The 25,363-nt window shown below is 49.1% G+C and overlaps 1 protein-coding gene across 1 annotated transcript; it reads left to right on the top strand.

The window, feature by feature from the left end:
* The first annotated feature begins 9,435 nt into the window (after nucleotides 1-9,435).
* Nucleotides 9,436-25,333, top strand: TLDC2 (TBC/LysM-associated domain containing 2). The gene is made up of 6 exons (XM_039479452.2): nucleotides 9,436-9,569; nucleotides 12,217-12,378; nucleotides 13,369-13,521; nucleotides 14,916-15,011; nucleotides 20,716-20,789; nucleotides 22,096-25,333. Exons 1-6 carry the CDS (start codon nucleotides 9,537-9,539, stop codon nucleotides 22,229-22,231), a joined length of 654 nt encoding a protein of 217 aa, XP_039335386.1. The 5' UTR covers nucleotides 9,436-9,536; the 3' UTR covers nucleotides 22,232-25,333.
* The last annotated feature ends 30 nt before the right edge of the window (nucleotides 25,334-25,363 follow it).

The raw sequence follows: 25,363 nt of genomic DNA on the forward strand, positions 1-25,363 counted from the left end.
CACCCTGCAGCTGTGTGACATGTGGCCACTCCCTGTGTGCTGGGCTCTGTGCTCCACATTTCAGTAAAGGATCTCCAAAAGGTGAAGATACTTCCTGTGGCTGATTATATTTTCCAAAGGGTATACAAAGTATCTTATCCCAATTGCTCTTCTTACAATGTGACATTGACACTCCTCCAGTTGAGTGGCAGGGTCTGCAGGCCTGCACCTTGAATCTCAGCAGATCTCGTGACTGCCTCAATCAACAGAATATGACAGAGGTGTTCGTCTGTGACTTCCAAGGTCAGGTCATTCCTCCCAGCTTGCTTCTCTCTGATTCTGGCCACTCCCAGGCCTTATGAAGAGATCGTATGAAGGTGGTCTAGCCAGCAACTCCAGCTCTGGTCCCCACCAACCACCAGACCCGTGAGAGAGTGAGCCTGCAGATGATTCAGCCCTCAGGCTTGGAGCCGCCCCAGTGGACAAGTGGAGCAGAAATGAGCTGTCTCGCCAACCCTGCCCAAACTGCAAAATAAATATTGTTGTGTTCAGCCACTATGTTTTGGGGTCATTTGTTACGTAGCACTGGGTAGCTGGAATGCGTGACCAAGGTCACATAGCTTGGACGTGGCAGGACTGGGACTGACTTGAACCCAGGGCTGCCCAATTCCAGAGCCTATTGTGGTACTCTGTTGGGCTGTGAACTGCCCAGCGCAGGCACACAGTGTGTGCTGTAGAAAGCTCTACTCAAAAAAGAGTGAAGCATTAGATTGTAAGAATTATATAACATAAGAAGTGAAGATGCTGATTACCCAAGTGGAAAAACGGTTTCATTTCTCCCATTCAAGCTGCTAAATTGACCAACATGATGAACACTGAATGGAGACTCACTCCTGGAAAGCTTCCAAGAGGAGGTGTGGCTTTTATTCTTTTAAACTAAAGTGGATTTTTTTTTTTTTGCTTTTTCGTTATACAAATCTAGAAAAAAACAAGTAACTGGCTATGGGAGAATTAGAATAATCAGTCTTTAAGTAGGGGACTCAGGAAGGCCTCTGAGGAGATAACCTTTTTTTTTTTTTTAAATTGCATTTTAGGTTTTGGGGTACATGTGAAGAACATGCAAGATTGTTGCATAGGTACACACATGGCAGTGTGGTTTGCTGCCTTCCGTCCCCTCACCTGTATCTGTCATTTCTCCCCATGCTGTCTCTTCCCACCTCCCCACCCCCTCGTCCCTCCCCCAGAGATAACCTTTTTTTTTGAGACTGAGTCTTGCTCTGTCACCAGGCTGGAGTGCAGTGGCATGATCTTGGCTCACTGCAACCTCTACATCCCAGGTTCAAGCAATTCTCCTGCCTCAGCCTCCCCAGTAGCTGGGATTACAGGCACCCACTGCCACGTCCAGCTTATTTTTGTATTTTTAGTAGAGACAGGGTTTCACCATGTTGGCCAGGATGGTCTCAAATTCCTGGCCTCAACTGATCCTCCCACCTCAGATTCCCGAAGTTATAGGCATGAGCCACAACGCCCAGCTGAGGCGCTCCCCTAGTCAGGGCCTTGCTTTTTTTTTTTTTTTTTTTTGAGAAGGAGTCTTGCTCTGTCACCCAGGCTGAGTGCAGTGACGAAATCTCAGCTCACTGCAACCTCCACCTCCCAGGTTCAAGCGATTTTCCTGCCTCAGCCTCCTGAGTAGCTGGGACTGCAGGCGCATGCCATCATGGCTTGCTAATTTTTTGTATTTTTAGTAGAGACAGGATTTCACCATGTTAGCCAGGATGGTCTTGATCTCCTGACCTTGTGATCTGCTTGCCTTGGCCTCCCAAAGTGCTGGGATTACAGGCGTGAGCCACCTCACCTGGCTGCATTTTTTTTTTTTTTTTTTGAGACAGAGTCTCACTCTGTTGCCCAGTCTGGAGAGCTGTGGCACCATCTCAGCTCACTGCAACCTCTGCCTCCCAGGTTCAAGCGATTCGCCTGCCTCAGTCTCCTGAGTACAACATCCAGCTAATCTTTGTATTTTAATAGACAGGGGTTTCACCATGTTGGCCAGGCTGGTCTCAAACTCCTGACCTCAAATGATCCACCCACCTTGACCTCCCAAAGTGTTGAGATTACAGGTGTGAGACCTGGCCCAATTCTGTTTTCTCAATGAAGAATGCAGTTGCCAGCCATTCAAGAGTAAAGGAAAGAAGAGATTTCAGAAAGTGAAAATCAAACCTTCTGGGACGTGTCAGGTCGTGTCAGGTCATCTTATACTCACTTGAGGTTCAAAGGGGAGCCGGTCAGCCCAGTGAACACCCAGTGTATTATCTTCTAGTCATTTTCTCTTTGTTAACTTCAAGTTTGTTTTGCATAGCTGAAATCCTACTGCCTGTGCAATTTTGTATCCTGCTTTTTTTCACTAACTAGGGTAGCAGAAGCATTTCCCCACAAATTTAAAACACATTTATAGCCGGTTGCAGTGGCTCACACCTGTAAACCTAGCACTTTGGGAGGCTGAGGTGGGCAGATCACCAGGTCAAGAGATCGAGACCATCCTGACCCACATGGTGAAACCCTGTTTTTCCAAAGAAAAACACACACACACACACACATTTATAAGCTCTTTGCAAACACTTTTCATACTTAGAAATAATCCACTGGATGGATGACGTTCCATGAATCACCTCACCTTTCCCCCCTTTTACTGGACACTTAAATTGTTTCCTGGATGAAGTTCTGAAAGAGGCAGCATGAGATCTGGTCAAGAAGAACAGAGAAGGCAAATTGCCAGTCGCAGTGGCAGCCTATAGTCCCAGCTACTTGAGAGGCTGAGGCAAGACAATGGTTTGAGCCCTGGAGTTCTGGGATAGAATGTACTGTGCTGATCTGGTGTCTGCACTAAATTCTGCATCGGCATAGTGACCTCCCGGAAGCAGGGACCGCTAGGTTCCCCAAGGAGGAGTGAACTGGACCAGGTCAGAAATAGCAGATCAAAACTGCCACGCTGGACCGGGTGAAGTGGCTCACACCTGTAATCCCAGCACTTTGGGGGCCCAAGGCAGGTGGATCACTTGAGGTCAGGAGTTCGAGACCAGCCTGGCCAACATGATGAAATCCCATCTCTACTAAAAAATGCAAAAATTAGCTGGGCATGGTCACATATGCCTGTAGTCCCAGCTATTTGGAAAGCTGAGGCAGAAGAATCGTTTGAACCCAGGAGGCGGAGGTTCCTATGAGCCAAGACTGGGCCACTGCACTGCAGCCTGGATGGTAGAAGAAGACTCCATCACAAAAAATAAATAAATAAAAAAAATTAAAAACAGGCTGGGTGCAGTGGCTCATACCTGTAACGTCGACACTGGAGGCTGAGGTGGGATGCTCACTTGAGACTGGGTGTTGGAGACCAGCCTTGGCAATATAGTGAGACTCCCTATCTCTACACAAAAAATAAAGGAAATTAGCAGGGCATGATGGCACATGCCTATAGTCCTAGCTACTCAGGAGGCTGAGGCAGGGGGATTGTTAGAGCCCAGGAGACCGGCTGCACTGAGCTATGATCATGTTACTGCACTCTAGCCCGAGTAACACAGCAACACCCTGTCTCAAAAATAAAGTTAGATTAAAAAATAAATACATAAAGATATAAAAAGAAGGTAAACTTCAAGGCAGAGTCCAGACATCTGTCAGGCATTCTGGTATCTGGAATGCCATCATAAAAGTTCTTTTTTTTTTTTTTTTGAGATAGAGTCTGGCTCTGTTGCCCAGGCTGCAGTGATCTCACTACAACCTCTGCCTCCAGGGTTCAAGTGATTCTCCTGCCTCAGCCTCCCAAATAGCTGGGACTACAGGTGTGAACCACCATACCTGGTTAAATTTTTTATTTTTTATTTTTAGTAGAGATGGGGTTTCACCATGTTGGCCAGGCTGGTCTTGAACTCCTGACCTCAAGCAATCCACCTGCCTCAGCCTCCCAAAGTATTAATATAGGTGTGAGCCACTGTGCCTAGACATTTTTTGTTTTTTGTGTTTTTTTGAGATGGAGTCTCACTCTGTTGCCAGGCTGGAATGCAGGTGGCATGATCTTAGCTCACTGCAACCTCTGCTTCCCAGGTTCAAGTGATTTTCCTGCCTCAGCCTCCTGAGTAGCTGGGACAACAGGTGCGTGCCACCACACCCAGCTAATTTTTTGTACTTTTAGTAGAGACAGGGTTTCACCACGTTAGCCAGGATGGTTTTGATCTCCTGACCTCATGATCCTCCTGCCTCAGCCTCCCAAAGTGCTGGGATTACAGAAGTGAGTCACCATGCCCAGTCTTTTTTTTTTTTTTTTTTTTGAGACAGAGTCTTGCTCTGTTGCCTGGTCGGGAGCAATCTTGGCTCACTGCAACCTCCGCCTCGCAAGTTCAAGTGATTCTCCTGCCTCAGCCTCCTAAGTAGCTGGGATTACAGGCACCCACCACCATGCCCGGCTAATTTTTATATTTTTAGTATAGATGGGGTTTCATTATGTTGGCCAGGCTGGTCTTGAACTCCTGACCTCAGATGATCTGCCCATGTTGGCCTCCCAAAGTGCTGGGATTACAGGCGTGAGCCACCATGTGCAGCCTCCATCATGGAAGCTTTCTAGCAGCTGGTTATGTGGCAACTGATGTTCCTGCCAGATCACACGTTGAGTTTTCCTGATGTGAGGACAAAGAATGGGACAGCAAGGCCAACCCCACTGGCTTCTCAAAGTGCTTAGTGGTTCAGGTATTGAGCTTGGAGGAGGAGAGGCAAGAAGTGCTAGGCATGTGATCCCCAAGGCGTTTACAGCTTCAACACACATTGCAACAGCCGTGTTTGCGGTGGTAACAGGGCCCTTCACTCATTTGTTTTCCCCATAATACACGTCCTTTTGGCATCCCACACCTCCCAGAGGGAAAATTGCCCCGGGACACCCAGCCATGAGCAGGTTTTCTGGGGATCCAGGTCCTCTCCACCAAGACCAGCAGAACAGGGTCTCTTTCAGCTGTGGGAAAATGGCACAAGCCACCTGTGAAACGGTGGGCTCAACTACCTAACAGAGGCTGGTGACCACTCAGTGGGCACATTCCCCAGGAAATTCCTGTCCCAGGGTCAGGCTACTGAAGCCCCTTCCAGCTTTGAGTTCTGTGAGTCAAAACAAAGCAGTCATTAAGATCTTACTGTGAGCTGCAGACAGAGAAGTGCCCCCCTCTTCAATGGAGCGTCTACTGCATGCTTAACAAGGCTTCCTGTGTGTGACCTCACCTAATGTCACCTCAGTCCAGTGAGAAATGTCCTCATCTCATCTGAGAGGAAACCAGCAGGTGCCAAGCCTGCTGGGCCTGGAGCAGAGGGTGACTGACAGAGAACCCCCACAACCTCATCCTTTCCTGCAGGGTTTGTATAGCACAGATTTTATTTTCTTCTATTTTTGAGACAGGGTCTCACTCTGTCACCCAGGCTCGAGTGCAGTGATGTGATATTCGCTCTTTGCAGCCTCAGCTTTCCCAGGCTCAGGAGATCCTCCCATCTCAGCCTCCTGAGTAGCTAGGCCTACAGGCATGTGTCAGCACACTTGACTAATTTTTGTATTATTATTATTTTTTGAGATGGAGTTTCACTCTTGTTACCCAGGCTGGAGTGCAATGGCGCGATCTCGGCTCACCGCAACCTCCGCCTCCTGGGTTCAGGCAATTCTCCTGCCTCAGCCTCCTGAGTAGCTGGGATTACAGGCACGTGCCACCATGCCCAGCTAATTTTTTGTATTTTTAGTAGAGATGGGGTTTCACCATGTTGACCAGGATGGTCTCGATCTCTTGATCTTGTGATCCACCCTCCTCGGCCTCCCAAAGTGCTGGGATTACAGGTTTGAGCCACCGCGCCCGGCTTTTTTTTTTTTTTTTTTTTTTTTTAGAGATGGGGTTTCACCACATTGCCCAGGCTGGTCTCAAACCCCTGGGCTCAAGCGATCCTCCCACCTGGGCCTCCCCAAATCCTAGGATTACAGGTGTGAGTCACCACAGATTTGGTGGCTCACATCTGTAATAGGCCATATTGCAGATTTTAACCTTAAGGGTTATAAGGAAACTTTTCTGAAGGGCAGTTTCCATATCTATAATCCGAGGGTTATAAGGTCTTCAGTGGTGGGCATCAAGCACCAGGACCTGCCATCTGGCAGCTGTGGTGAGAGGCTTCAGGAGAGCCAAAGTGCCTGGTATCCTCACCTCTTTGGGCTGCTGGGGGCAGAGCTGGGGGCCAGGGGGATGACAAGGTCTTGTTTGTGTGTGTTTGTGGCATTTGAGTTTCTGATGTGTCATAATCACTGCCAGGCCTTCCCAGCTGGAACTAGAGTGGGCACAGGGCCAGGCTTGCCACCCTCTGGGCAGATATAAGAGCTAGGAAGGACAGCCTGGAGCCAAGGCCGGGGTGGAGGGGCCAGTCACCTGCCCAGGGACCAGGGATCAAAGCCACAGCTGCTGCAGACAGACCACCAGGTGGGCAGGGTCAGGACCAGGTATGGCCCCCTCTCTGGGGATCAGGGAGATACACTAAGGGCACAGTGAGTACATCCTTCACAGCTCCCCTCTTTCCCTTCTCCCTCCGAGCTCCCTGCAACTGACCAAGTGACTGCCTGTCCCAGAGGCACCCAGGTGGAGGCTGAGGGGCCACTTGTCAGGGATTCGAGCCCTAGACTGTGGGTGAGCCAGAACCCACAAACAACACAAGGTACTGTGGGGTTATCTCACCAAACTGAGGTCAGGAGGCTGGATGCCTGGCTTGGCACTCTAACTCTCTAGGTATTATCTTCATTTACTCTTATAGCAGCCCTGATGTAGATGTAGATATTAATATTTACAAGTTTAGTGACTGAAGAACAGAGATGTTAAGTAATTTGCCCAAAGCCACACAGCTAAGTCAGTGGCAAGACCAGGATACAAACTCCCTGACTCCAGATCATTTCCTCTTAACCACTGTACTACACGGTCATATGACTGATGAGTCTCTTCCCTCTTCTGAATGGCAGTTTCCTTATCTATAGTCCGAGGGTTATAAGGTTTGATGACCAGAAAGATATGACCTTGAGCTTCCCTAAAAGTCCTTGGACATGGGTCAACTTTAAGCACCTGAGAAACCTGGTTGGAAACACTTATCAAGAGCATTCAACTTTTGAAATTTATCACAAAGGATACAATCCGAGTTATGAACAACGTTCATTGCTGTTTTGCTAATAGAGAAAATTAGAAGTAAACAAAATGTCCAACAGCAGGGGGAATAAATTACCAACGTCCTCAGAGGAGATAATATTCGGCCACTGGAGGAATCATGCAAGGGTGTAGGGTGTCTTGGAGAATTCTCGATTGTCATTAGTAGAAAAACAACTTTATAAAACTGTGCGGTCAGCCAGCCACCATGGCTCGCACCTGTAATCCCAGCACTTTGGGAGGCCAAGGAGGGCGGACTATCTGAGGTCAGGAGTTTGAGACCAGCCTGACCAACGTGGCCAAACTCTGTCTCTACTAAAAATACAAAAATTAGCCAGGCGTGTTGGGGCACACCTCTAATCCCAGCTATTTGGGAGACTGAGACAGGAGAATCGCTTAAACCCAGGAGGCAGAAGTTGCAGTGAGCCAAGATCACACCACTGCACTCCAGCCTGGGTGACAGAGAAAGATTCTGTCTCAAAAAACAAAAAACAAAATGGGCCGGACGCGGTGGCTCACGCCTGTAATCCCAGCACTTTGGGAGGCTGAGGAGGGTGGATCACGAGGTCAAGAGATCGAGACCATCTTGGCCAACATGGTGAAACCCCGTCTCTACTAAAAATGCAAAAAATTAGCTGGTAGTGGTGGCACATGCCTGTAATCCCAGCTACTCAGGAGGCTGAGACAGGAGAATTCCTTGAACCCAGGAGGCGGAGGTTGCGGTGAGTCGAGAATGCGCCACTGCACTCCAGCCTGGGCAACAAGAGCGAAACTCCGTCTCAAAAAACAAGCAAACAAACAAACAACAACAACAACAACAAAACAACTGTGTGGTCAATATGGTATGAACACATAGTACGATCCCTTTTGCAAACGTGTATTCATGTGTCTATGTGAAATAAATATAAATACATTTTGGGGGAGATGAGAATGTATGTGTGAGAGATGGAATTGTGAATATTTTTATATTCTTATTCTTTTCCAGTTTCTCAATTTTTCTGCAATATCTACGTATCACTAACTTTTTTTTTTTTTTTGAGACAGGGTCTCATTCTCTTGACCAGACTGGAGTACAGTGATGCAATATTTTTTTTTTTTAAGATGGGGTTTCACCATGATGGCCAGGCTGGTCTTGAACTCCTGACCTCAGGTGATCCACCCACCTTGGCCTCCCAAAGTGCTAGGATTACAGGGGTGAGCCACCACGCCCAGCGTGATGCGATCTTGACTTACCACAACCTCCGCCTCCCAGGCTCAAGTGATTCTCCTCCCTCAGCCTCCTCAGTAGCTGGGATTACAGGCACATGCCACTACTGCCCAGCTAATTTTTGTATTTTTATTAGAGACGAGTTTCACCATTTTGGCCAGGCTGGTCTCAAACTCCTGACCTCAGATGATCCAACCACCTCGGCCCCCTAAAGTGCTGGGATAACAGGTGTGAGCCACTGTGCCCAGCCAAATATCACTTTTTAATTAGGAAAAAAAGCTTTTAAAATAATCTTTTCTTTTCTTTTTTTGACACAGGGTCTCACTCTGTTGCCCAGGCTAGAGTGCAGTGGTGAGATCTCTGCTCACTGCAGTCACCTCCTTTCAGGCTCAGGTGATCCTCCCATGTCAGTTTCCCAAGTAGCTGGACTAGAGGCGCGTGACACCATGACCAGCTAATTTTTGTACTTTTTGTAGAGACAGGGTTTCACCATGTTGCCCAGGCTGGTCTCAAATTCCCGGACTCAAGTGCTCTGCCTGCCTCAGCCTCCCAAGGTGCTGGGATCACCAGCGTGAGCCACCGCACCTAGCCATATCTGTTCTTTTGCACTAGGCATGCCCGCTTCTAGCTTCTATTCTAATGTACTCAGCAGTTTGGAGAGGGAAGTGAATAGCAGACTGTCAGTCCTTCGAAGGCTTTGAGATTATCTGGTTCAACATGTTACATGTTATGCATGGGGAAACTGAGGCTCAGGGTACAAATGGGCTTATCAAAGGTAACACGGGGAACTAAAGGCTCCAGACCTCCAGCCTGGGCCTTAGGCATCTGCCCTGTGGGCCACAGCCCCCAGGCCAGGCTGCCAGAAGGGCAAGGAGGTGGAAGGGAATCGTAACTAGAATTTATGGTGTATGATTAACACATGTTAGATGCTAACTGCAAATGAGGCCTTGAATGCCAAGTTGCTCACAGACCCACCCAGCCAGCAGCTTGGCCCGGGAGTGGCAGGTGAGAGGGAGCAAAGGGCAGCTGGGTGGATGTGGAGCTAGCTGGGTGTGCCCCAGGCCTCTCCTGCTCATCTGTAGGCCTCACCTATCAGGGCTTCCTTTCTGGGCAGGGCTGAGGATTCACTCACTGCCCACGGCCGGCCGGGCAGGGACAGGAGAATGAGAGGCCTCCGCTGGCAGTACACTCGGCTGGTAAGGGCTCCAACTCCGGCTGTGGTGCAGGTTGGGAGGTGGAAGGAGGTGAGGCCTCTGGCAGGGTGGGGCCTGGGCGAGGGTTGGATGCAGGCAGTGACTTGTTCCCCTCTCAAGTCTTCCCCGGCAGGCCTGGGGTTTGGAGCAAGGACTGACTCAGGAACCTGGGATCTTAAACCCCGTGCTCCAAGGTCCTGAGGCCTTGAAGCGGGACAGACCGATGTCTCTGTCCCTTCCTCCCTGGAGTGGGTGCTGGATGGAGTGTTGTCCAGAGCCACACACAGCTAGACCTTGCCTCAGGCCTGAGCCTGGAGAACAGAGGGCAGGACAAGGGGTCCTGTCCATCACTAAGTCCCTGAGAGGTACTGTGAAAGGCCTGCAAGGTTATTGTGTGAAGGCACACACGTGTGCGTGCACACACACACACACACATACACATAACACATACTCAAACACATACACACACTCAAATACACATACACTTGAAAACACATGCATACTCAAATGCACTCAAACACACATACACTTTCTTTTTTTTTTGAGACGGAGTTTCACTCTTGTTACCCAGGCTGGAGTGCAATGGCGCGATCTCAGCTCACTGCAACCTCCGCCTCCTGGGTTTAGGCAATTCTCCTGCCTCAGCCTCCTGAGTAGCTGGGATTACAGGCACGCGCCACCATGCCCAGCTAATTTTTTGTATTTTTAGTAGAGACGGGGTTTCACCATGTTGACCGGGATGGTCTCGATCTCTCGACCTCGTGATCCATCCGCCTTGGCCTCCCAAAGTGCTGGGATTACAGGCTTGAGCCACCGCGCCCGACTCACAAATACACTTTCAAACACACACTCACATATTCAAACACACATACACTTTCAAACACCCACTCACACATATTCAAACACACTCAAACACAGTCTGGTACAGAGTGGAAGCTCAAGTGAATGAATGAATGAATGAATGAATGAGTGAATGACTAATGATGCCCCCTGCTGAACACATATTTACACCATCCCAACTCACACAAACACGTTGATATGTCAACATATATTTACACTCAATACCTTCTCACATCGATTTGCCTACACAACTGTATTTCAAGCCAACACACAATTCACATGAGCAAACACATTTTACATGAACCTACGTATATGATCTCACATATGATTGTACCTGTCATTTCACTGGCTTAATGGGGAAGCCTTTGGGCTTCATTTTCTTCCTTTGTTTTTTTTTTTTTTTTGAGCCGGAGTTTCGCTCTTGTTACCCAGGCTGGAGTGCAATGGCGCGATCTCGGCTCACCGCAACCTCCGCCTCCTGGGTTCAGGCAATTCTCCTGCCTCAGCCTCCTGAGTAGCTGGGATTACAGGCACACGCCACCATGCCCAGCTAATTTTTTTTATATTTTTTTTTAGTAGAGACGGTGTTTCACCATGTTGACCAGGATGGTCTCGATCTCTTGATCTCGTGATCCACCCGCCTCAGGGATTACAGGCTTGAGCCACCGTGCCCGGCCATTTTCTTCCTTTGTAAAATGCTGATAAAGGCTGGGTGCGGTGGCTCACGCCTGTAATCCCAGCACTTTGGGAGGCCGAGGTGGGTGGATCATGAAGTCAAGAGATTGAGACCATCCCGGTCAACATGGTGAAACCCCGTCTCTACTAAAAATACAAAAAAAATTAGCTGGGCATGGTGGCGCGTGCCTGTAATCCCAGCTACTCAGGAGGCTAAGGCAGGAGAATTGCCTGAACCCAGGAGGCGGAGGTTGCGGTGAGCCAAGATCGCACCATTGTACTCCAGCCTGGGTAAGAAGACCGAAACTCTGTCTCAAAAAAATAAAAAATAAAAAATAAAAAAAATGCTGACAAGAAGAAATACACAGAAGCCCAGGTGTGGTGGCTCACACCTATAATCCCATCACTTTGGGAGGCTGAGGTTGGTGGATCACCTGAGGTTAGGAGTTCCAGAACAGCCTGGCCAACATGGGGAAACCCTGTCTACTAAAAATACAAAACTTAGCCGGGCATGGTGGTGGAAGCCTGTAATCTCAGCACTGGGGAAGCTGAGACAAGAGAATAGCTTGAACCTGGGAGCTGGAGGTCACAGTGAGCCAAGATTACACCACTGCACTCCAGCCTGGGTGACAGAGCAAGACCCTGTCTCAAAAATACACAGAGATCACAGACAGTGCACACTGAACACAGGCCTGGGCATGGGCGGGTTTTTGTTGTTGTCATTATTTAATGTACAAACACACACAATTGAAGCTCCCCGGGCTGGGCTACCACCTGCTTTCTCTTCTGCTCCCAAGCTTAGAACTTGATCCCTGTCACCCTCCCAGGATCCAGAGCAAACAGGCCGACAAACCGCAGGGCCCACGGCCCCATCCAAGCCTCATGGTGTGCTGGCAGAGGCAATGGGGACTCTGCTCCTGGCTTTGGCCCACAGGGGCCAGGGAGGAAGCAGGCCAGAGGCAAGGCGGCATCCTGTCTGCTGTGGAAACCGCCAGCTACCCTGGGCTGGGCCAGGGGTTACCGGCACCAGGGCAGGGAGCAATGAGATGGCCTGTGGAGGCTCTCGGGCTCAGGAGATGGTGGAAGCTGTGACCTCCTGTCCCTGGACCCACGAGGCCTCTTTGTGTTTTCACAGCCCAGCCAGGCGGAGGACACCCTGTCTGGGGAGGAGTGTAAGGAAGAGGAAGAGGAGGAGGAGGCGGCGGCAGCTACAGCCTCAGCTGCTGCTCTTGAGGATCCCATGGTGCCCCAGCTGACAGAAGCCAGCCAGGTTCTGAGTGCCTCAGAGATTAGGCAGGTCGGCGCATTGCCCACGGCACAAGAATTTCAGCCCTAAACCTAAGAGTCTCACCCTCCTGCCCTATACCAGCTACTCCCAGGGACACCTAGAGTCACTCTTGCTCTGCTCCCATCTTGCATTACCTCCGGCAAATTGCTTCTTCCCTCTGGGCTTTGCTTTCCTTTCCTTTCATGTAAAATCATCCAGTGTTGCTAGCACTGGGATGAGGTTAGCACTAGCTAACCTCTTCACTGGGCCAGGAGGTTAAGGAGGTAAAGAAAGAGGTTAGGCCAGACGTGGTGGCTCACACTTGAATCCCAACATTTTGGAAGGCCAAGGCAGGAGGATCACAGGAGGCCAGGAGTTGGAGACCAGCCTGGCCAACATGGCAAAACCCTGTCTACTAAAAACACAAAAATTAGCCAGGTACAGTGGTGCGCACCTGTAGTCTCAGCTACTCAGGAGGCTGAGGCGCGAGACTCACTTGAACCCAGGAGTTGGAGGTTGCAGTGAGCTAAGAACGTGTCATTACTCCAGCCTGGGTGACAGAGTGAGACTGTCTCAAAAGAAAAAAAGGAAAGAGACTAATTCCTACATAGAAGCAGCCCTTGGGAACTGAGGCCAAAGCTGGAGAGGGATGGGAGGAAGAGACGGAGGGTCAGGAGGAAGGGTTCAGCATCTTTCCTCTTCTCTGGCCTCTGTGGGGCAGACTAACCAAGCAGAGTGTCCTGAGAGAGTCCTGGGTTCGAATCCTGGCTCTGCCATTCACTACCCATGTGGGTTTTGGGCTAGTTGCTCCACCTCCCAGAGCCTCTGTTTCCTCATCTGTAACATGGGAATAACAACCCCTATCTCGGAGGGCTATTGTTCATGGCACGAAACCCCCTGGAAACAGCTCTATCGCCTGTAAAGCACTGTGCTGGATGCATGATGGCTGTCCAAGCCCACCCCCAGGACATGGCAGGAGGGCACGAGAATTCCTTCACTCACCTCCAGCCCTCTCCCCAGCTCAGCTGTCACTTGCCACCAAGAGTCACCGGCCATCCCTGGAGTCTGGTCTTCTGCACGTCAAGGGACGGTTTCAGCCTGCAGAGCCTGTACCGGCGGATGGAGGACTGCAGTGGGCCAGTGTTGCTCGCACTCAGGGACCAGGACAGGCAGGTGAGCTGGGCAGGGATGCCGCCCAAGGCGCTGGGGGCACCTTACCAGGTGCCTGTGGGCCTTGCCCCAGGGCAGCTCAGGGATGAGCAGGCAGAGTGACTAAGTCACCTATAATGGACACTGATGATAGCAATGAGACCTGGCCACTCAGAGCCATTCCCCATTTATGCATTCAACACATCTACACGAGGCACCTTCTGCGTGCCAGGTGACAGGTGGGATAGAGCAGAATCAACCCAAAAGCGGCCCCAGCTCTCTCAGAGCTAATGGTCTAACAGGGGAAAGGGTCAGACAGAAAGCAAATAATCATTTGACTGTAAAACTGCATCTTCATCCTCAGAAGCAGAAGAAACTATGGGGCTCACACCCTGTAATCCCAGCACCCTGGGAGGCTGAGGCAGGGGGACTGCTTGAGTCCAGGAGTTCAAAACCAGCCTGGGCAACATAGCCAGATGCTATCTCTACAAAACAACAACAACAACAACAACAACACAATTAGGTATGGTGGTGTGTGCCTAGAGTCCCAGCAACTGGGGCCGAGGGTCTTGCAGGGAGGCTGAGGCAAGAGGATGACTTGATCCTGCAAGGTTGAGGCTGCAGTGAGCCATAATCACAGCACTGCACTCCAGCATGGGGGACAGAGTGAGACCCTGTCAAGAAAAAAAAAAGAAAAAAAGATATACACTGGCATTAAACTGATGTCAGAAGGAAACACACCAAAATATTAAGGTAGTTATCCTGGGGAAGAAGGAGGGAGATTGGGAGATAGCTTTACTTCTTTTCTTTTGCTTGTCTATTAACTTCTACTTTTTGTATGATTACTTGTACAGAATAAGTACACACACACACACACACACACACACACACACACACATTTTTCTTTAAACAGAGTCTCACTTTGCCTCCCAGACTGGAGTGTAGTGGCACTCTTGGCTCACTGCAACCTCCCAGTTTCAAGCAATTCTCCTGCCTCAGCCTCCTAAGTAGCTGGGATTACAGGCACCTGCGACCACACATGGCTAATTTTTGTATGCTTAGTAGAGATGGGTTTCGCTATGTTGGCCAGGTTGGTCTCCAACTCCTTACCTCAGCCTCCCAAAGTGCTGGGATTACAGGCGTGAGCCACCACCCTCCCCCTAGAATAAGTATATTTGAGAAAAAGGAGGGCCCTGACTGCCCAGAGGAGGAGCCACCAGGAGCTCTTCCTTGGGGAGCGTTAAGGGAAGGATGCATAAGGATTCCTGCTCATGGGTGTGGAGCCCCCATGCCCCAGCTCTGCCCCAGCTTCCCAGGTGCCCTCTAGGATGAGCCCATGTTACTAAATCTGGAGAATGGGGGTTGCCAGAGGCCCACCAGCTCCCTCCCAGCTGCAGACTGCAACTTCCGCTTTCCAGATATTTGGAGCCTTCTCCTCCTCGGCTCTCCGACTCAGCAAAGGCTTCTATGGCACCGGCGAGACATTCCTCTTCTCCTTCTCTCCACAGCTGAAGGTGATGTTCCAACCTTCCATGGCGGGAGTGGGGTGTGTGGCAAGACAAAGCTCCTGGGGTCCCAGTGGCCCCCAGCTCCATCCTCCACGATGGGCTGCCTGGTGAGCCACCATCTTTCCACAGTGGGAATGAGCAGGGCAGGGGTGGGCAGAGCATCCCCCTTGACCTGCCCATCCTGCATTTAAAACCTGCTTGGTGGGTCTCTGGGAACCACTGACTGGCTGAGAGAAGGGAGGACAGTGCTTGCCAGGCACAGGCTGGGAAGACAAGATAGTCCAAGGTAGACCTGAGGGCATGGTGGCAGGATGACGAAGGAGGACTCAGCCAGAGGCTTCTTAGGAAGTATGGAGGCTGAGCACCGTGGCTCAGGCCTGTGTTGGAGGCCAACGCAGATGGGTCGTTTGAGGCCAGGATTTCAAGACCAACCTCGGCAACATAGGGAGACCCCACCTCTACAAGAAATACAAAAACTATCTGGATATGGTGGAGCACACCTATGGTCCCAGCTACTCAAGAGGCTGTGGGGGGAGGATTGTTTAAACTCAGAAGGTTGGGCTGTGGTGAGTTGTGATCGCACCACTACACTCCAGACTGGGTGACAGAGCAAGACCCTGTTTCCAAAAAAAAAAAAAAAAAAAAGGAATAAATATAGGGTGAGGTCATTGCTGGAGGAGGGCGAAGGAGGGAATATCACAGTCATCACAGGTGTGGGAAGGGAGGGAAGCAGCGAAGCCTGCTGGAAAACACAGGAGCACCAGAAGCGCTGCTGGGTTGTGCGATTGGCATTTGCTGTTGTGAGGTCAGGGCGCTGCCACTTAGGTGCCTGCTTGATGCTGCTCGGCGCAGTCTTGCAGAGTGGGGGCAGCAGAGAGTGGACTGCAGAGAGCGGGTCGCCAGGTTTGGGATTTTGCCAAATGGGTTTAACAGTGGCAGGGAACCAAGAAAGCTGAAGGGAGTGAAAATACAATATGGCCCATAGAACTCAGACTGGACACAGAGGGGAGGGAAGCCAGGGTGCTGAAGGGCACCCAGGCAAAGGTGGACTCAGGGCGTGAGAGGTCTCCTTGACGTTAAAGACTTGGGGCAGCGACAGCAGCTGAACAATGTGTTGGAAGACAGGAGAGAAGGACATTTGAAATAGGCTGTGGAGGAGCCCCCTGCCACCCCTGGTGAAGACAAATTCTCAGATGTGACCACAAAAGACAGTGGTGGAAACCCACTCTGGGGGAGGCCCTGGATGGGTCCACACAGATGGTGAAGTTTACCAGGGAGTTGGGAAGGGACTAGGGTGGTGAGTCAGAGCTCAAGTTTCTAATTAACAATGAGCAGAAGAATGACAGGCACAAGGTGACTGGTACAGTTAGGTGGCACAAGCTGCCAAGGAGCCAGGTGAGAATCACAGTCCCAAACGCCTTCCAAAGACTTCCTGCCTCTGGGCTATTTATCGACTGAAGCTATTGAGCAGTACCTGCTGGGCACAGAGCATACTATTTTTACTACTAATAAAAATGGCCAGGCCCAGCACTGTGGCTCATGCCTATAATCCCAGCACTTAGGGAGGCAGAGGCAGAAGGATCTCTTGAGCCCAGGAGTTCAAGACCAGCCTGGGCAACAGAGTGAGATGCTGTCTCTAAAAAAAAAAAAATTTTTTTTAATTGTTCAGTGGATGAACTCGTTCCAGGTGTTTTGCTATTAGAGAGTTGTCCAATGCACAGACTAAGATTCATTCAGACAAGTCCAATCACACAATGACCTGGTCTCATGAGAGGGAGTTCACAAGGAGCTGTGGACTACCTTGCTAATGGCAAAATATATCGTATCTATTGCATCGCTGCCATCAGCCAGAGGGGCTCCATCAATTTTCCCAGGATCCAGGAAAGGGTCAGTGATGCATGGTGAGCCAGTGCTGGTACTACTTATCACCACTTGCCTCCCTGAGCTTAAGTCCTAGAATAATTCTAATGGTCTAAAATTTTCTTTCCACTGCACTGACAGCTTCAAGTCAGGAGTTTGAGACCTGTCTGGCCAACATGGTAAAACCCCATCTCTACTAAAAATACAAAAATTAGCTGGGCATGGAAGTATGTGCCTATAATCCCAGCTACTCGGGAGGCTGAGGCATGAGCATCGCTTGAATCTGGGAGGCGGAGGTTGCAGTGAGCTGAGATCGCACCACTGCACTCCTCTGGGCAACAGAGTAAGATTTCCTCTTGAACAACAACAACAACAAAAAAAAAAAAAAAAAAAGAAAGAAAGAAGGAAAGTAAAAGGGAAGTTAGAACTCACAGCATGTCACTCCTTGGCTTCCTCTTTCACTTGGAGAAAAGCACAACCGTGTATAATGATTTACAAGTCCCTACACCTTCTGGCCTCTATCTGATGTCATGTCTTGCTACTTTTCCTTTCTCCCGCTCTCCTCCAACCACACTGGCCTCTGAGCTGGTTCTCATGCCAGCCTGCTCCTGCCTCAGGGCCTTTGCAGGTGCTATTCTGCCTAGAATGTCTTTACACTGGATCTCTGCCTGGTTCTATTCTCACCTCCTTCTCGGTTCTGATGTCACCATCTCAGTGAAGGCTTCTGTGGCTATCTGATGTAAAATGGCAACACCCAGCCAGTTGTGGTGGCTCATCCCTATAATCCCAGCACTCTGGGAGCCCAAGATGGGAGGATCACTTGAGGCCAGGAGTTCAAGATCAGCCCTCACAACATGGTAACATCTCATCTTTACAAAAAAACAAAAAAGAGCTGGGTATGGTGGCACACACCTATAGTCCCAGCTACTCCTGAGGCTGAGGCAGGAAGATCTCTTGAGCCCAGGAATTCTAGGCTGTAATGAGCTGTCATTGATCATGCCACTGAATTCCAACCTGGACGACAGAACAAGACCCCATCTCTAAAAAAAATAAACAGTAAGTAAATTAAAAATAAATAAAATGATAACAGTTACCCCTAGGAAGCACTTAGTGTTCTTCTCCCCCTAGCATTTGCCATCATCTAACAGATAACTTTTTTTTTTTTTTTTTTGAGACAGAGTTTTGCTTTGTTGCCCAGGCTGGAGCGCAGTGGCGTGATCTCAGCTCACTGCAACCTCTGCCTCCCAGGTTCAAGCTATTCTCCTGCCTCAGCCTCCTGAGTAGCTGGGATTACAGGTGCCTGCCACTATGCCCAGTTAATTTTTGTATTTTTAGTAGAGATGGGGTTTCATCATGTTGGTGAGGCTGATCTCAAACTCCTGAACTCAGGTGACCCACCCGCCTCAGCCTCCCAAAGTGCTGAGGCATGAGCCACCGAGCCCGGCCAGAGAACTTCTTTTACTTTGTTACTTGCCTTCTCCCACTAGAAAGTGAGTCCTCTGAAGCAGAGGTTTTTGTCTCTTGTATTCACCATTCTACCCAGGGCCTAAACAGTGCCTCATGCAAAAATGCTTAAAAAAATTATTGAATGAAATGAATAACTTTTTCAGGGGAATCTGTCTTTCCAGCCTATTGTTACGGAATGTCATCTTCTTTTTTTTTTGAGACGGAGTTTTGCTCTTGTTACCCAGGCTGGAGTGCAATGGCGCCATCTCGGCTCACCGCAACCTCCGCCTCCTGGGTTCAGGCAATTCTCCTGCCTCAGCCTCCTGAGTAGCTGGGATTACAGGCACGTGCCACCATGCCCAGCTAATTTTTTTGTATATTTAGTAGAGACGGGGTTTCACCACGTTGACCAGGATGGTCTCGATCTCTTGACCTCGTGATCCACCCGCCTCGGCCTCCCAAAGTGCTGGGATTACGGGCTTGAGCCACCGTGCTCGGCGGAATGTCATCTTCTAAAAAAAAAATTGGTTCATTCTTACCTATCTTTGGTCTTCTGGCACTTGTATTCCCCAAGAATTCCTGGTAGTCCCTTGATCATTATTTCAAGCGGCACCATGAACTTGATCTTAATTTCTTCCACAGCAATGTTTACCTTACCCCTTCAGGTTAAAGGTCATATCCTTGAAGAAAGTAGAGGAGGACTTGAATGATTCTGTCTTCTTGTGGTCACTTGTTAATATGAACTCATCCCTCCTGAGCACAGGATATATCTCTTATTAGTCTGCTTTCTTGCTAAAACCCTTTGGTTGCTCACAGCATTTTGGGCCACTGATTAAGGCAGTAACATCTTATCCTTTTGCAGCCATTTAAAACTAATTTGACTCTTCAATAATTTATGCATCCCACAAATACATACGTGCCAGGAATACAGCCAGAAATAAGACAGGCCACAGGGAACGCACATCTTTAAAATAAATAAGTAGAACTAAAACAGGGCCTGGGAGGAAGAACTACTTCAGATAAGGTGGTCCAGGAAATTTCTCTGAGATGACATTTGGGCTGAAGGATAAGAGGTGGGCCCTCTGAGGATCTGGGGGAAGAACATTCTGGGCAGAGGGATCCTAGGGCAGAAATGGGCTTTGAGTGTTCCAGAGATGGAAAGGCTGGTGTAGCTAATGTGTAGTCAATAAGAGGGAGAAGGGGTCAGAGAGAAAAATCTGCTTTTAAGTTTTGACACTTCTAAGTGCACTTTTAAGTTTTGAAGTTTTTTGTTATTTTTTGGAGTTGGGGTCTCGCTCTGTCACCCAGACTAGAGTGTGGTGGTGCAGTCATAGCTCACCGAAGCCTACACTCCTGGCTGGGCTCAAGTGATCCTCCCACCGTAGCCTCCCTAGAAGCTGCAACTATAGGTGTACACCACCATGACCAGCTAGGTTAAAAATATTCTTTTTGAGAGATAGGGGAGGAGTCTTACTATGTTGCCCTGGTTGGTCTAGAACTCCTGACCTCAAGGAAACTCCTGGCTTCAAGGAGACTCCTAGCCTCAAGTGATCCTCCTACTTCAGCCTACTGAGTAGCTGGGATTACAGGTGCACACCATCACACCTGGCTAGTTAAAAAAGTGCTTTTGTAGAGATGCATTCTATGTTGCCCAATCTGGTCTCAAATGCTGGCCTCAAGTGATTCTCTGGCATCAGCCTCCCAAAGTGCTAGGATTACAGGCATCAACCACTACGCCAGGCCCTGGGCTGCACTTCTGGCCATTGTTAAGGAGTTGAATTTTATCCCTATTGCAATAGGAAGTCATTGGAGGGTTTAGGCAGAGGAGTGGTAACATCTAATTTGGATGTCGAACAGATCACACAGATTGCAGTGTGGGTATGGCTGTAGGCACAGACAGTGGAGGCAGAGAGACCAGCTGGGAGGCTGTGATCCAGGCAGAGGACGGGATAGAGATGGGGGCAGACAGGCATATGTCTAGAACCGCAGGGCTTGTTAATGAGCTGGATGTGAGGCAGCACTAATGCCAGGCAGGCTGGTGTGACCTGGGTGAGAGGCCACGATGAGTCAGTTAACTAACGGCAGTATTAGTCCCAACTCCTGGCCTGGACTACTCCCCCGATCCCTCCAGCTTTGGAAGCAGGAAGCCCCAGGGGTTGTTGTCCTATTGTAGAACGAAGTGGCTTCTAGGCTGTAGGAATTCATACTAGAGGGCATGTGGTGGTGACTCCAGGGAGACTGAGAAGAGAAATCCTAAGAGCCTTGAGCCCAGAGTCCCACCTAGGGTGCGGTTGGGACCTGGGTGCTGTTCCCGCCACAACACTGCCACCCAGTGGTTTGGGGTCAAACTGCAAGGGTGGGACTCACTCAGCCAGTAACCTGAGCCTTTTTCCCTGTCACCCAGGTCTTTAAGTGGACTGGAAGCAACTCTTTCTTTGTGAAGGGAGACTTGGATTCACTGATGATGGGCAGTGGCAGGTGAGTGTCTCAGTCCTCTCGAGTCTTGGGGTGTCTGTATTATGGTTCCTTTCCCTCTGCTGAACTGCTGGTCTAGGCTGCCCTGGATGCAATGGGAAGGCTGGTGGGGAACTCTCAGGCCGTTCCCTTCATTGCTCAGCCCCCTAGCCAACCCCATCGTGTAAACCAGTATTAGGAGAAAGGATTCATGAGCGCCCCCACTGAAGTGTTACAGCTGGTGACAGTTTAGTCTGAACATAGGCAACTTTGGGAATAGAATTCTACATGATTGGATGAAGCTAGCATCAAGAGATGGGCGTGCTTTGTTTTTCCATCAGCCCAGGAATCACAAGGGACGTAACTCATTGCAGGAGCCTCCCTCGGTAAAGACAGGGAGTGGAGAGAGATAGGAAAAAAAGAGTTGATCTCATCCTTGTGTGACCTTCACATTCGGGGGGCATGTGCCTTATATCCCGAGGGCAGAAATGAAAGCATTGCTTGATTAGTATTAGGCAAATTCTTTGCTCTCCCAACTTCCTGAATAGCTTCCATTGAGGGGCAGCTTGGCACAGAACTCATCAGCCATTGCTGATCTGCAGGAATCCAATTCCTGGCTCCAGCTGAGGTTTTCTGTCAAATGAGGGGATTAAAATGGATGCTGTAAAGCATTTGGGCTCTCAGAGTTTGCACCCTGAGATGTACTAGCTTTGGTCAAAGAATTGCCATCTTAAAAATGCTCCAAATGTTCTAAAACTGGGCTGTGGTGATGGTTGTGCCACTGTATATACTTATTAAAATAATGAACTGTTTTAAAAATGCTCTTGGCCAGGTGTATTGGCTCACGCCTGTAATCTTAGCACTTTGGGAGGCTGAGAAAGGCAGATCACTTGAGGTTGGGGGTTTGAAACCAGCCTGGTCAACATAGCAAAACCTCACCTCTACTAAACATACAAAAATTAGTCAGGCATAGTGGTGAACACCCTGTAATTCCAGCTACTTGGGAGGCTGAGGTGGGAGAATTTCTTGAACCTGGGAGGCAGAGGTTGTGGTGAGCCAAGATAGTGCCACTGCACTCCAGCCTGGGCAACAAAGCAAAACTCCGTCTCAATAAACGAATAAATAAATAAATAAAATAAAAAATGCTTTTAACCTCATGGGGAACAATGTGCTGAGTCCCCAATAATTCAGTATAAGTTGGCTTAGGGGCAATAAGACAAGTGAACCTGGGCTACTAACCTGGTGTGGCCAAGAGCTGATGCTGGTGGCAGAGCCTGAGGGCTTCAGCACGCAGGAGTGAGCCGCACTGAGACTGTCTTCTTCCCTTCAGTGGCCAGTTTGGGCTGTGGTTGGATGGAGACTTGTTTCACGGCAGAAGCTACCCTTGCGCGACCTTCAACAATGAGGTGCTGGCCCGGCAGGAGCAGTTCCACATCCAGGAGCTGGAGGCCTGGCTTCTCAGCTGATGGCCTTGTGGCAACAGGTACTCAGCCCTGCTCATGAATGTCACCCAGGCCTCCCTGACACCTGTGCTGTCCGAAACACAGATGGTGAAGGGCCCTGGAGTGGGCCATGGCTGCTGGCCAGCCTCCTTGTGGCCTGGGGACCCAAGATACAGGTGAGGGCAGGCACTGCTCTTTTGCAGAGGTGACTCTGAAGTATTAAAAGATGCTTACACCCTACCCAAGCAGCACAGAGTTTCTCATGAACATTATCATTTTAGAAGTTCTACAACTAATTCATGTTTATAGTAGAAAAGCCAGAAGACATTTAAAAAAATTAAAACTGCCTAAAATTAAACCCTCCAGAAACTCCTAACATTTTCATATATATCCTTCCAGACAGTGTTCTATGAATATGTACATGAGTGTGTATATTTACAAAAGTGGGATTCTACTCTGTATGTGTGGAAGTGATTTTAACTTACAGAATATCGTCAAACCTTAGAAACCTGGGCTTGAGCACCGGAACTAATAAAGACTCTAGCAGCGTCGTTCTTCCTCTGGCCTGCTCTGCGACGTTGAGGCTCTTCTGCCTGCCACCAGTACCGGGTGCCTGTGACTCTGTGATTTAATTTCATGATGAAAGTATGAAAGCAGCAAATGAGTAAGATGCACATTTGGACAAAGAGGGCAAAACCTTTGTAGACAGGAACCTCAGGAAGGTTAAAAGAGAGGAAGGTGTATGTTTTCAAGCACAACGGGGTCTTGGAAAACTAAGAAAAATTCACTTCCCTTCCCATACTAGTGCCTGCCTCCTGGCAAAGAAAAGATTTTTCACTATGCTGCTAGTCACCAGCTACTGAATGAGGAAAACCAAACACCACAGAACCTGTTAAATACCATCTCCTCTCACAGACCCAACAGTGCTGAGGGTACTAAGACACGTCTGGACAGATTCCCATACAAAACACATTTCCTCTGCACAGAAGGGTCAAACTGGACACACCATAGTATGAGAAAAAGCGGTCAAGGAAAACACCTTTCAAGATGGAGATACATTCACGAAGCTTTATTGCAGCTGCTTCCCTTACTAATTGAAGGAGCCAGTGATTTTAACTTCAGTTCTGTTTACATTCCCAAGGTAACCATGTTCAGTAACTCTCCAGAGGCTAAGCTGTTAAAATTTCCATTTTTATACAAATAGTGAAGATGTTTCTTTCTTTCTTTTTTTTGTTTTTTTTTTTTGTTGTTGTTTGTTTTTGGAGACAGTTTTGCTTTTGTCCCCAGGCTGGAGTGCAAAGGCCCAATCTCAGCTCACTGCAATCTCCACCTCCCAGATTCAAGCAATTCCTCTGCCTCAGCTTCCCGAGTAGCTGGGATTACAGGCACCCGCCACCAAGCCCGGTTAATTTTTGTATTTTTAGCAGAGATGGGGTTTCACCATGTTAGCCAGGCTGGTCTCAAACTCCTGATCTTAGGTGATCTGCTTGCCTCTGCCTCCCAAAGTGCTGGGATTACAGGGATGAGCTACCTCCCCTGGCCAAGATGTTTCTTAAGAAAAATGTAACCTTGTAAATAGCATAGAGCTCTTATAATGAAACAGTTGCACAGAACATAAAGTGCAGCTGCCTTACATGTTAACAAAAGATGCATACAAAATAGATATCAAGTTGTTTTGCAGATAGCACAATGATACAATAGGACTACAAAATCCCAGAGTAAACCACAATGATTTACAGGTAAGATACATAGAAATAAAATTATTTTAACAGAAAAAATATGACATTCTTAACCTTAGGTCTGAACACATATCTGACCCCTGTAGAGGCACCCTGGCTAAAACAGGTATGACCTAGTGCCGTGGCTGACCTCACCTGTGCGTTGCTGAGCCCATGTGAACAAATCCTCTCTGATACAGCACCAGTAGGCGTGAGAGGAGAAGGGTTTTTAACTATTCTCTTATGAATTATAACCAACCCTTATTATCTACTGATGGATGGACGGGGGGTGGAGTGATCATACAGGATGGCAGACATTCCAAGTACTCTTCACCCCAATGTGGACGGAACAGAATCTGGCTATACAGTGGCCGGTGACATACTGCTGGGAAATCTGCTGGCTTGTGGTCTGAGTTCCCCTACTTGCTTGGGGGGGCCCCTCAATCCCAGTCTGCCAGGGAGGCCTAGTCCAGGGAGCATCAGAGCAGAAGACATTTGGGGCTCATGGCTGCCATCCCCACTGGCTTGCATCTTCAGCACCCTCTGGCCACCACCAGCTTTGGCTCTAACTGCAGACTTTGTTCTTGGTGAACTGCTATAGAACTGGGAATAAGTTGTGCCCTGGGTACAGGGGCACTACCCTACCAAGGTGATACCCACTCCACTGCTGGGAAAACCAAATTACCTAGGGGATCCTGGAACCCACTGGGTGGTCACTAATTTCAGCACAGGCAGTGCAGTGTTTGCTCTTAAACATACAAAATTGCACTGAACTAGTAAAAACAAAAAGTCCCAGGTCTGAGGAGCTCTGAGGACGGTGCTTGTGATGGCCTCTGGCCAGCTCTCCAGGACACTCAGAGAGCAGGTCAGCGGAGGCCTTCTCCAGGCTGGGCAGTGGGAAGGCCCTCTGGACCGGAGGAGTGAGTATTCAGGAGACAAAGACACTGCTCAGGTCTGGAGCCTCCACTGAGCCTAGGCACAGGCTGGTTTGGGGAATCCCTCTGTCACTGGGGACAGGGATCTCCCAACAAGAGGCGCCTTCATGCTGCACTCACGAGGAGGCCAGAGCTCTCAGATCTTCCCCAAAACCTAATCAGGCCTCTCTAGCATGACGGAGACCACTCCTGGCCATTGTCTCCTACCATTTACCCCAACCTGGCAGCTTGTAGGGGTCTAGAAGGGTGACTTGAAGAGGACTATCCTCAAACTTGAGGTGACAGGGAACTCTTCAGAGGGGCAGGATTTGCTGTTTTGTTTTTAGCCATGTTTGTCTATGACAATGTCAACTTCTAATTCCAATTTGTACCCTTGTCTCATTTCTATGTTAAAAACAAAAAAAAATATCTATCATAAAAGTTCAGAGTAAGCTGGGTGTGGCAGCACATGCCTGTAGTCCCAGTTACTTGGGAGGCTGAGGCAGGAGAGTCACTTGAGCCCA

The sequence above is a fragment of the Saimiri boliviensis genome, chromosome 9 (genome assembly GCF_048565385.1).
Source record: "Saimiri boliviensis isolate mSaiBol1 chromosome 9, mSaiBol1.pri, whole genome shotgun sequence".
In the NCBI taxonomy this organism is placed as follows: Eukaryota; Metazoa; Chordata; class Mammalia; order Primates; family Cebidae; genus Saimiri; species Saimiri boliviensis.

Bases quoted from the DNA above. Each gene is read 5' to 3' on its own strand.
- TLDC2 (XM_039479452.2), top strand. From the start codon at position 9,537: ATGAGAGGCCTCCGCTGGCAGTACACTCGGCTG. The intron at 9,570-12,216 runs GTAAGGGCTCCA...GTGTTTTCACAG, and splicing joins GCTGGCAGTACACTCGGCTG to CCCAGCCAGGCGGAGGACAC. The intron at 12,379-13,368 runs GTCGGCGCATTG...CCCTCTCCCCAG, and splicing joins GTGCCTCAGAGATTAGGCAG to CTCAGCTGTCACTTGCCACC.